Below are 12,837 nucleotides of genomic sequence, written 5' to 3' on the forward strand. Positions count from 1 at the left end.
ACCAAAGAGGTGGTAAAATGATTTAAGTATTCACACTGATTGAAATACTCGTTCCCAAGATGAAATATTAAGCACGTGTAAAATCTCAAATGAAAATGCTTTTCTAGCAATATACTTTTCATACTAAGTGTGAACAAAATGTTCTCTAAAAGAGTTGAAAAAGGCAGTCAGCCACAAAATGCTGGGAAACAGGAGTGAGTCAATGTTCCAAAGATCTTTTTAAAAAGCCAAGACTCTCTTCTATTCTACATCTCACTTCCAAATTAAAGTATGAAGAATTGTAAAAAAAACCCAGAAACCCACAGAACCCTTGGTCTCTGTAAGCTCTCACCTGGTTTAGCTGCACCAAAATCTGTCTACATTGCCCTCTAAATTTAATAGTGGGATGACTATATTAACTGGGAAGACTCCACCTCTCATCTTGGTTTTGAGCCACAGGAACAAGTAAAACATGGTAGTGTTCTAACATACCAGAATTAAACTGCTAGTTCAAAACTAAGAGATTTCAACTGATTGGTGACATTATTCTAAAACCGTTTTTGCTTTATCAACTTAGAAGGACAGAGGTCCTTAACTATGTTGATGAGTTAGTTATACAAGAATGTAAACTTATTTTAACTATCAGAGATCAATGCATCACAAGACTATGAATCCTTCTCTTTTATTTCCATGCATTTATACAGAAAACCTAAACCACTACATACTCATAAAAATTTATAACATCTTGGAATTGCCCAGTATAGGCAAGTTCTCATGGCCTCAAGAGAAGTAAATCAAGTTAATACTGATTAGCAAGTATACTTTCCTCCGTGCACCCTTTCTGAATATTTAAAATACAGGATGCTGTTTTATAAATGAAAATTAAGATAGCATTTAGTCTGATATACACACACAAAAAAAGAGAATCTCTCAGATTTTCAAACAAACAGCTTAAAATTTTGATAGCAAGCTTAGGAAATGGGAACCTGAAAAGTAAAGCCAAAGATAATTCAAAGGACAAATTCATTCATTACACATTACTCTTTATGTGCATTGTATGTGAATATGATTTCATCTGAAGATATGTATGTAAATCAAGGTCTTTCCTATGAGAAAAGTGTGGGCATTTGGCTACATTAAATACTGTTCGACATAGGAAAAAGCTTATTGAATGAATAACCATTTTTAAAGCAAAACTACATTCAAATTTGTCTCACAGCACTTATAATGTTAAAAAATGAAAACTTATAAATGTCCAACAATAGATAAGAGAATGATCAAATATACTCCACCATGAGTTATTCTACATTCATTAAAAATATTTTTCAGGGGCACCTGGGTGGCTCAGTCAGTTAAGCATCTGACTCTTGATTTTTTTTTTTTTTTTTTTTGACTCTTGATTTTGATTCAGATCATGATCTCAGGGCTGTGAGATTGAGCCCTGAGTCAGGCCCCACACTAGGCATAGAGCAGCCTGTTCAAGATTCTCCCTCTCCCTCTACAACATCCCCTACCCACACTAAAAAAATGTATATATACTTTTTTCCAAGTAAAATTCATACCAGGGGAAATCCCTATGATATGAAAAAAAGTAGAAACCCTGATTACCTCAAGGACTTCTGACCCACTATCCTGAAACTACTGAAAACCTTTTTAAATAATGCATTTTTTTTAACTACCAACTTGACTTGTCTATCCACTTCTAAATACCCATGTAAATTAAATCTATTCTGAACACCAATTAACTATCATGAGGCTTATTCATAAATTGGATTCTGCTTCTCTGGATAATCTACTTAATGATCAAATATTCTAAAATTACAAGCCAATCTCAATGAGAAGATACTCCAGTGTGATTCCTCATCAAATACATAATGAAATCTTTCAGAAAAGTGAGCCTTTAGTTAAATTCCTAATCAAAAAAATCAGAGATGAAAATACACTGTTTTCTCCAGTAGATTCTTTTCTAGGTGCTCTATGTTTTTTTTCCCCTTAAATGAACTACTACAAAGGAGAGTTTATAGAAATGCAACAAATTAAAAAAATGTAAAATAGGTACTTCTACATAGAGGCAAAGGATAAAGCAAGCAGATATCAACCTATATTCACTTTAATATTAATATGTAATTAGTATAGTTCAACATTCTTTAATACACATGGTGCTCAATTACGGTCTGCGTTGAAAAAAAATATTTATTAATTCATTCAATAGATGTTTACTGAGACTATAGATTCAGCAGTGAAAATGACAAACAGAGCTTAAAGCTCATTGAGTAAAAGGTTAGAGGTACGACAAGATGGGATGATAAGGGTTCTACAGGAATATACGACAAAGTGCACTGAGAAACAAATTGAAAGAGTAGACTAAAGTTTATTTTTTCAGACTAAATAAATTAGGTCATGGACTGAAACAAATTAGCTCAAAGAAAATTTTATTAAGACTAGGAAGGATACTTCCTTCTATAGGAAGGAAAAATTATCAAGAGTAATTATCTTTTTTAAGATTTTATTTATTTATTCATGAGAGAGACAGAAAGGGAGGCAGAGACATAGACAGAAGGAGAAGCAGGCTCCCCACAAGGAGCCCCTTGAGGGACTCGATCCCAGGGCCCCGGGATCAGCACCTGAGCTGAAGGCAGATGCTCAACCACTGAGCCACTCAGGCATCCCTCAGAAGAGTAATTAGACGATGGATTCTACTTTCATCCTGAAAGAGCTGTAATGCTATAATTTCTTTAATGTACCTCATAAGCCAATATGAATATTTGCTTACACATGTGTCAAATACCTTTGTGAGAACATACAAAAGGTAATAAGGGCATTGCCCCTGAAGAGAAACAGGGTGACTTGGAGATAAAGTGGGAGAGGACTTTACATGTATATATTTCATGTTGAAAGCTTTTATTTTTAATCCTAAGTATATTACCTTTTCAAAAAATGGATACGTAAATAAATATATGGCATGAATTTTGTCATAAAATGCAAAGCAATATAAAATAGGAATAAGCTCTGATGTAGAAGTTGCCAAGCACACAGACAAAGGGCTGTCATAAAGATATGGTAGAAGCAAGGGGTCCAGTCAGCAGTTGACATTCATCATTGATACGAAGACACAGAACAGAAATGGTTACCTTTCTGTCACAGGTTTTAGGGCTGCCAGCAGTGTTTTGCTTCAGAAAGCCAGCTGTTGTTGACCAACGTGTGGGGTTCTTCCGTGAAGGCTCTTCAGAAGAAAAATTAGTGTCACTGATGGAAGTTGAAAGGCCAATTAAAGCCGGGTCACTGCTTCGTCGGACATGAAGAGGCATATCTATAAATACAAAAAAGCATTATATTTTTTCAAAAGTAATGTCTGAAAACGACATGTTAGGATAAAGGTAGTGAAATCCAAAATCCAAAAGATGTGTGTTAATACTACAATGCTCTTACTATAAAAAAGACTTCCCTCTCCAATAATAAAACTGCTTCCAGATTCATCAAATCAAAAATGTTAGCAGAGGGCAGCCCCGGTGGCGCAGCGGTTTAGCGCCGCCTGCAGCCCAGGGCGTGATCCTGGAGACCCAGGATCGAGTCCCACACGTCAGGCTCTCTGCGTGGAGCCTGCTTCTCCCTCTGCCTGTGTCTCTGCCCCTCTCTCTCTGTGTGTCTCTTATGAATAAATAAATAAAATCTTTAAAAAAAAAAAAAGCAGAAAAGCAAAAAAAGGAGAGGAAAGAATAAAATAGTTCTGGCCAATAATAATACCACCTCTTGGATATGAGTTCTGTTGCTTTCCAATTACTGGGCAGTTAATTATTTAGTTGTTAAGGAACTCTGCACATTTCAGTTTGTGTGTGTGTGTGCGCGCACGCTCGCGTGCGCATGCATACACATGTGAGTGTGTATGTGTGCATCTGTGTGGAAGTCTGAAAGAAGCACTACTCAGAGATGCTCATCATGACCACAATAAAACAATCACATAAAAGTACATTTAACCCCAAAATAAATTCAGGAACGATTTAATTTCACTGGATTTGCATAGACAAATTATCTTCCTATGCCTGCTTTTGAAAATTTTTCCCAGAAGAAATAATTGCATACAAGATGCATCTTCTGATGGGAGATGATCACTGTGTTAATCTGTTAGTCTGAAACAGACAAAAATAACTAGCCTTTTACCTTTTGTATCTGTAACTCTTGAAATTGCAGATTGTGGGGGGAAAGGGGAGATTAAAAGGGAGATAAATCACAGCGAGGACTGCAGACCCTGTGGGCTGTCCCTTCTGGGTAGATGTGGGGCACTGCAGCGTGAAGGGCGTCCCAGGAGATGTGATACTAGGCAGCCCTTTCTGTCAGTTCTTCACACATTAAACTTTGTTTTCATCTCATTCCATTTTCATTTTAGTGATATCCTGGATCTTTCACTCATACTACCTAGTAACCAAGTACCCTTATGCAATTTGAAAGTGCCTCATGACATTTCTCTCCACTGTCACATTCAGGAAGGTGATATGAGTACCAGGCCGTTGAGGAAAGAACAGAACTCAATTTAAAAAAGTAAACAATGTGCTCTTTTTAAAAGAATGCCAAATGATACCATAATGATCTTGAAATCAAGGTTTTCTTGCAATTCAATGCACTGAATCGAAAAGAACTGAATCATCCCAGTGCACACCAGCAGCATCACTAGGTCCAAATACAAAGACCCCGTGCCACACAGCACTGGTCTACATTCACGGTGCCTGTGATTCAGACTCAGCAATACCTCGCACTTGAGGGTGAAATTTGCATTTGTATTGTTTATAATTTCTTCTTGGTTTTATGGTTGCCTCAAAATTATAAGGCATCTTTATCCAGTTTCCACACACACACCTAAGTAAGCTTGTATTAGAACCACTGATTTAACTTGGAATGATCAGAGTCTCTTTTTTTCCTCTACATTAGTCACAACAGAGACACATGTGAGTCACTTCGTAGATGAGTAAGCTGGGGCTCAGCAAGATGACATGAGGAGCTCAGGAATAATATGCTGGCGCCTGGGTCAGTGCTGACTCACTACCCTAATCATGAAATTAGTGCTATTAATTAGCAATTCACCAGAAAGCAAATTCCATTTCTAGCTACTTGGAGATATAAATGGTATTCTCATCTTTGTAAAAGGAAAAATTTTTGTTGTTTTCTAAGTAGAATTATATACACTGAGAAATCATACACTGATTTTATCTAATTTAGCAAGATCTGATATTGGAGAGATAAAGAAAGATTACATTATACATATAGATTTAAAAAGCCATCCCAATTTCAGAAATGTTAAAGAAAGAAAAACCTACTGGTTAAGCAGAAGTACAACGTTTAACAACGTATAAGATAATAAAGTATGCCCCAAAGGAGTCCAGCCTAGACCAGTGCTTCTCAAATTTTGATCTCAGGATTACTTAACTCTAAAATTTACTGAGGACCCCGAAGAGCTTTTGTTTGTGTGGGTTAGAGCTAAGGATATTTACCGAATTAGAAGTGGAAATGAAAACAATTTAAATATTTATTCCTTAATTCATTTTTAACTTAACAATAATAAACCCATTACATGTTAATGTAAACAACAGAATTTTAGAAAATTCTATTTTACAAAACAAAGCTGGGATTTAGTGGGAGAGTAGCATTGTTTTACATTTTGCTTGATAGATGACATTTGGATCTCATCCCTGCTTCTAATTTCAATGTGCTGCAACATGACAAGTATACAAAGAAAAAAAGAACTCCATAAATATTTAGCTAGAATAGTATTTTAATAATCTTTCCAGAACTGTAGATACTCTTCATTGATACCACACCAAATTTGACAAATGAGAGCTTCTCAAAGGTTTGCTGCAATATGGAATGTAAGCTTCTCATTCTTTGTACATTAAAATCTACTTGTCTGTCTTGCACTTTGAATCTTTTACTCATGAAAAAATTCTGTACCATTAGCTATTTGGAATATATCATTGGCTTATACCGCTCTTAAAAAAGTTGATATATTTCTTCATATAAGAAAATCAAATATGTGAATATAACTACCCATTTCCTGAGAAAGAGTCATTAGGTGGTAGGAGGATTTATGTTTTCCAAAATAGAATATTCACTAGAAGGCTTGCGTGTTTTCTTTGGCAATAAAAACTGTTATTTGCCATGTAGAACAATTCACTTCACTCATTTTCTAGAAACTCTGCCAGACACCAAAGTCTGAAGAACCACAGTTTTCTGTCCCTTTTCCAAAAAAAATTATAAAGAAAAAAAGAAAGAGTCAAAAATATATTGTTCCACTTACAACGCAAACTAGTGCGTAGACATTTTTCTCAAGACAACCGCTGATCCTCAATATGCACAAGTACTTTATGCCTACCTACCATTTTAATCACACAAAATATTAAACTGCATACTCAAAAGGTCAGTACTTAATAAAAACAATCATTTTTGCTGCTTTATCAAGGATAGCAGATGGAAATGGCTTGTGTTTTTAAGTGTGAATGTGTTGGGTAAAGAATACATTGGTGTCAATGTCCTGATTTGTGTCAAGAGGCCTGCATTTTACCCCTAGTACCTGAGCACTCTTGGTGCAGATTATCAACCCAGTGAAAAACACAACATATATTCTGGTAATACTATGAAAAATACTCTTGCCCTAACAACCTCCTTGAAATGATGGTTCCCAAGGACCCAAAGACCACACATTAAAAACCTCTGGTCTAGGGTAGCCCAGGTGGCTCAGCGGTTTAGCACCACCTTCAACCCAGGGTGTGATCCTGGAGACCCGGGATCGAGTCCCACCTCGGGCTTCCTGCATTGTGCCTGCTTCTCCCTCTGCCTGTGTCTCTGCCTGCCTCTCTCTCTCCCTCTCTCTGAATAAATAAATAAATTCTTTAAAAAAAACAACAACAACAAACCTCTGGTCTAGACTGGTGGGCAGTCTGGCATGTCCCTCCAAATACTCCCCTCTTCAGGCCTAAACAAAGACTGCACTATTGGGGTCAGAAATTTTTCATGCTAAAAAAAAAATTTGTGACTCTACATGTGTTTATACACCGTATTAGTGACCACCTACCAAACCTCATCCTAACAGAACATATAACAATTTATAAAAAATGAAACAGAAAAAATATAAAAGTATTTCAAAGTAGTATCAAAAGCCACTGTCAGGTGCCTCTAAACGGGTGAAAGTATTACAAGCAACATAGGAGAACAAAAATACACGAGTTGTAGGTAATGGTGTAGAAGTAGCCACAAATGGCATGTGGTCTTTAGACAAGTTGAACCTGATTCTAAAGGAGATCACTATAAACATCTGACCTTCTCAACAGAATGAATCATGAAACACAACTGCCTGGTCCATCTGACAGGTTTCCCATCTTTCACGGTCCTGATAAAACATACATTGAACAAAGAATGCTATTTTGTCTTGGCCTCAGAAGAATATAATACAAATACAGCTTTTTTTTTTTAAGATTTTATTTATTTATTCATAGAGACACAGAGTGAGAATGAGAGGCAGAGACACAGGCAGAGGGAGAAGCAGGCTCCATGCAGACAGCCTGACGTGTGACTTGATCCAGGGTCTCCAGGATCACGCCCCGGGCTACAGGCGGCACTAAACCGCTGTGCCACCGGGGCTGCCCCAAATATAGCTTTTTCCTCTATGGTTTGCCCATGGCCTATTTCACCATTCTAATAATCTGATGTAATCTGTGTTCTTTACAGTAATTAGAAATAATAGAAGCTTCTTGTTTAAGGTAATTTGGTCATTATTATTATAATTCCTCATGCTCAATTTTAGGAAAATCAATGCATTTACAAACATGATAATAAAACTTTCCTTGTAATCTTCTGATTTATTTAGTATATAGATTTCTAAGTATATCCTCTGAAATATTAAAAAGAAAATTCAAAGACGAGGATCTTCAATAATTAAGCTGCTGGCTGGAGCACAGAGGGACTGATGCGATGTCACTGGGTCCAGGACGATAGTGAAGACTGTTTGATGTGTGCATTCCTTTGAAGAGTGCAATAAACCCTCATCACAAGATTTCAAATTCTCTGTGTCACTTAATGCACTGTAAATATTGATTTCCCTCTCTAGGTAAGGTCCCTTTTAAATAAGTGGAAAATGGCAAATCTAATAATGAATTAGAGCAAATACTAAAATGGCAGATACATACATTTTTAACTGTTAAATAGCACATCCCTACTCCTAATCAGCTTTCCCATTCGCTTCTCTTCTTTCATTCTTCTAGTAATTTCTAAATTATTTAACCACTCAAGGCAATGAATAAACCTTTTCCAAGAAGATAGGCATAAGCCGGTGAGGTATTTAATCAAATCTAAAAATAATATGCAGTTACACGTGTCCTATTAGAACTTACGATGCAAACAGCATAATTACTCTTCATGCAAAATGAAGACCATCTCCCCGATCTTCAGGGCAATTACACATTTTCTAAAGACATACCTCACAGTGAGAAGAACCTAGTTATTAACACATGCCATGAGGATAAAAACCTGTCATCAATATTGCAAAGTTGACCTTCCAATATATGTTTCCCTTTTTATAAAGGTACTTCTTGGTGTTCCACTGACTGAGGTGAAATCCTTGGAAGAAACATGTGGAAGGCAAAGCACAAGATAAGTTCTAAAACACAGTGAATAACTCACAAGGATATAAAATGAGTTTTATCATCCTGCTATTAACTTTCTTTTTATAAGTATAAGCAATAAGTAAAGAACACCATAGCTGGAAGGTGCCCTAGAAATAAAATGAAATATCACATTCATAGCTGAGTACACGGAGGCCCAGAGAGGTAGGAGAAGGCTGGGTCACAGGTCATCCTGCTCCTGGGTGACTCAGCTGTACCCAGAGTACCTGTTAATTGACTCCCTGTTCTGTGCAATTTGGAAATTAGCACACTGCTCTCCCAGAGAACTGAGGCATATCAAATCCACTACATGCTTACACTTACTTCACTGGAGAGAACAGGTGATTTGGGGGGAAAGGCTGAGTTTAAAACACATTTTTATAGACAACAGGACATTTTCAATGGTCCCACTGCCTCTTAGACACTTAGAAGGAGGGGAAAGAACACCAATGCCATATGAACATCGTGAAAGAAAAACCAATGAATTTTTCTGAGGCATATTACATTTGTAACATCAGAATTCTTATTCAGACTGATAATATAACCACTCTGATCTAAAACCCTCCAAATACTCCCATGAGTAAAAGTGGGAAAATCTGAATAAGATAGGTGGATTGTATTAATGTTCATATTGGTGTGATATAATACTACAGTTCTTCAAAACCTTACCATTGAGGGAAATATAAAAGAATCTCTCTGGGATGCCTAGGTGGCTCAGTGGGTGAGTGCCTACCTTTGGCTCAGGGTGTGATCCCGGGGTCTCGGGACTGAATGCCACATGGGGCTCCCTGCGAGGAGCCTGCCTCTCCCTCTGCCTCTCTCTGTGTGTCTCTCATGAATAAATAAATAAAATCTTAAAAAAAAAAAAAAACAAATCTCTCTGTATTACTTCTTACAACTGCATGTGATTCCACCATTATCCCAATTTAATAAAACAAAAACAAAACAGAACAAAAAACCCCTTCCAAGAGTTAAACAGAAAATCCCAGGAGAGACATCTCAGTGTCAAGGGCTGCAGCAATCAGGACATCAGGAATTCCTCTAGCACCATTTCCTAGACTCCTCTCCTTGCAGTGCCCACTGTGCACACAGTGGCCGGTCCAACGCCCGCATCTGCCTCCATCCTATCTGCATGCCCTGTGTTCCGATGGCCTAACTCCTCACCTCCATCAGATCCTGTGTTGATGTCCCAGATGCAAATAGTTGGCTGATTCAGCAAGGGCTAACTGAGGAAAATCTAAGGGAAGGACTGTTTAGAAATATATGCAAAATGAAGGAAAAGCACCAGGGGCTCAAGTATCAGTGAGGCTTCTACCAGGGCGGGGTAAGGGGAGAGTGACTCTCGGTGCAGGGACACAACTCCCAGCAAACCACGCTGGGCAGGAAAGGAGCCTGAGAGCAAGACCTGTCCACTGTCCCCCTGTGTGGCCTCAGCACCCCCTGCCAGACCCAGGCTCAAACTAGGGGCAGGGACCCCGAGTCCTGCCATCTGTTAGGTGGCCCTTACCGCGTGGCCAGGCTGTGCAGCCGGAGACACATGGGGGACTCCTCTGCCCCTTCTCCCTGCACCTTGCATTTCTAATGCTCCAGCCAGCTACATCACCAGAGGGCAAGGATGCACCCCATCACTGGAGCTGCCCACGTGCCCTTCCCCAACACACACACACACACACACACACACACACACACACATGTGCAGGATGTACAATTGTTTTAAGTTAGCTAAAATGCATCAGTCAGGAACAAAAAACTTGCGAATGCTTAAAGATGTCATCCAGGGGTTCCCTAGATCATGTGCAGGGGGAGGGAAGAACGGTAATGGCGTGGAAGAAACAGGGGGTGGAGATAAAAAGCCTTTCACTTTTGCCTCTCTGCTTCCTGGAGGAGAGGGTAGGGCCAAGCCAGTCGTAAATAAACAGCTGCTTATAAAAATAGGCACTGGCTACTGAATCCTGTATATAAACGCTGAGTGTCTCCACATTCTTTGCTAAAGCATTACAGCTCAGAGAAGATGGCTAGTTATGCCAGAACCCTGAGCACCTGCCAGAAGCCCATCAGGGAGTGTAGGGCCAGCCCAAAGGGTAGAGAAAGCAAAGCTTCATAAGGGTGATCTTTTTCCTTTTATCTAACTTTGGTGTACCTTTTTTGTTTTGCGATGGCATGTATAATGTCTGGCAACTTCAACAAACCCATGTGAGCATCGATGAGACACTACTATTCTAGAGATTCTAAAAATTAATGACTACAGAGCCAAAGGTTTTAAAGAGTCATTTATTGTGTGTGTGTGTGGGGGGGGGGGGGAACACTCCAAGTGAATCCCGCTTTGAACATTCAAAAGGCAACAAATACTCTAAGAAACCAGCACCTGCCCAGTGATAAAAAGATGTTAGTAGAGGAATAAAGTAAAGGTAAGAAGAGTGATACACAGGGCAGCCCAGGTGGCTCAGAGGTTTAGTGCCACCTTCGGCCCGGGGTGTGATCCTGGTGACCCGGGATCAAGTCCCATGTCCGGCTCCCTGCATGGAGCCTGCTTCTCCCTCTGCCTATGTCTCTGTCTGCCTCTCTCTCTCTCTCTCTCTCATGAATAAATAAATAAAATCTTAAAAAAAAAAAAAAAGAAGAAGAAGAAGAAGAAGAGTGATACACAAGGTGCCCAGATGACAATAACCATAGGGAGAGCAGCTGGCACCAAAGACTTTGTTTGGGAGAATATCATGGAACATTTTTCTGGATTCTTTTTGTATGTTCAGAAAAATACCTCAATGAGCAATGAGGGGACTGGAGTTGAGAGCAAGAGAATGAGCTAGAAAATGAAACAATGAGAGAAAGATAAAGACCGCAAGAAGTGCAGCTTAGAGCACACAAGCAGGCAAGAGCGAGCTACTTTCCTTCAAACATGAACAAAATATTGAGAGATGATAAAAGAAGAAAAAGGTGGGGGGAGGGGGACTTCCATGTTATCATCACACATAATGTTCTCCCTCTCAGGACTGTGTGGAGTAGGATATGTGCCCTCTATTTCCATATGTCCAACAACCCCAACTAGAGGTTAAGGTCCATGAGGGATCTTGATAAGCAATCTTCTAGAAAAAAAGAGGTGGCTGCTCCATCTCTCCCTTCGTCTTCAACCCACTATTATTTAGCTCCCCCCACCAACTGGCCCACTAATACAGCTTTTGGCAAAGAGCACCATAAATCTCCTTCTCTTTACCGATGCCTATTTTTGAGCAACACCCCCAGAGTGGGTCTCCAGGTGTGCGGCACAGACCTGGCCTCTGCCCTTTGGAGTCCGCAGTGCCGTGGAGAAGGCAGATTATCCAGCGTTTCATAGTGTGATCGTGGCACTTCAGGAGAGGAACAGAGCACTATCAACACACCCAAGAGGGGCACTTAATTTTAAGAACATCAGCAAAGACTTCAGGAGAGAAGGAACAGCTACATTCTCCCTATTGTCCTTTTAGATTCTCTTTGGACCTCCTCTCTTAGAAAGCCTCTGACCAATTCCTCATGAGTGAGGTGTTCCTCTTATGGTCTGCCTGTTCCTATTATTGTACTTGCCACACAATCATCAGAACTTTTAGGATCGCCTCTCCGTTAGCACAGTGTCACATCCTTTCACAAACATTTGCTGAATCAACAAAGAAGTGGGGACGGGGACGCCTGAGTGGCTCAGTGGCTGAGTGTCTGCCTTCGTTCGGCTCAGGGCGTGATCCCTGGGTCCTGGGATTGAGTCCTGCATCAGACTCCCTGAAGGGGGCCTGCTTCTCCCTCTGCCTGTGTCTCTGCCTCTTTCTCTCTGTCTCTCATTGATAAATAAAATCTTAAAAACAACAACAACAAAGAAGTGAACACACAGGACATCAAGGCTAAAGTTTTTGGTTTGTCTGTTTTGTTGGAATGGTGGTGCTGATGTTTGGCCAGTGGGATAAAGAGAAAAAAAGAAGACATGGAGCCAGAGAAAACTGCAGAGGCAAAGGCCAGACACCTAAATTCTAGAGAATTAAAAGGACTACAAAACATTCAGTATGACTATAGAATTAAAGATGCATCACGGGAAAGATAAAGCAAGGGAGATAGACCTAGATGAACCAACAAAGAGACCTCATTATGTTTAGAAATTATACCCTTACTTCCCAGCCCAGTAGAAAGCACTTAGGAAAAATTTGTTAAACTGTTATTGTATCTCTATCCTTTTCACTTTGACTGTCTTAAA

The 12,837-nt window shown here is 39.3% G+C and overlaps 1 protein-coding gene across 31 annotated transcripts in view; it reads right to left on the bottom strand.

The window, feature by feature from the left end:
• PARD3 (par-3 family cell polarity regulator) overlaps positions 1–12,837 on the bottom strand; it is a 649,441-nt gene that overhangs the window by 343,441 nt on the left and 293,163 nt on the right. For all 31 annotated transcript variants that reach the window (XR_012030741.1, XM_072825188.1, XM_072825191.1 and 28 more), the window contains one exon: positions 3,111–3,289. Coding sequence is in view for 30 of the 31 variants with exons in the window: in XM_072825188.1 (XP_072681289.1) it covers positions 3,111–3,289 (179 nt within the window). In the remaining variant the exon portion in view is untranslated. The remainder of the gene's footprint in view (positions 1–3,110; positions 3,290–12,837) is intronic.

The sequence above is a fragment of the Canis lupus genome, chromosome 5 (genome assembly GCF_048164855.1).
Source record: "Canis lupus baileyi chromosome 5, mCanLup2.hap1, whole genome shotgun sequence".
Lineage (NCBI taxonomy): Eukaryota > Metazoa > Chordata > Mammalia > Carnivora > Canidae > Canis > Canis lupus.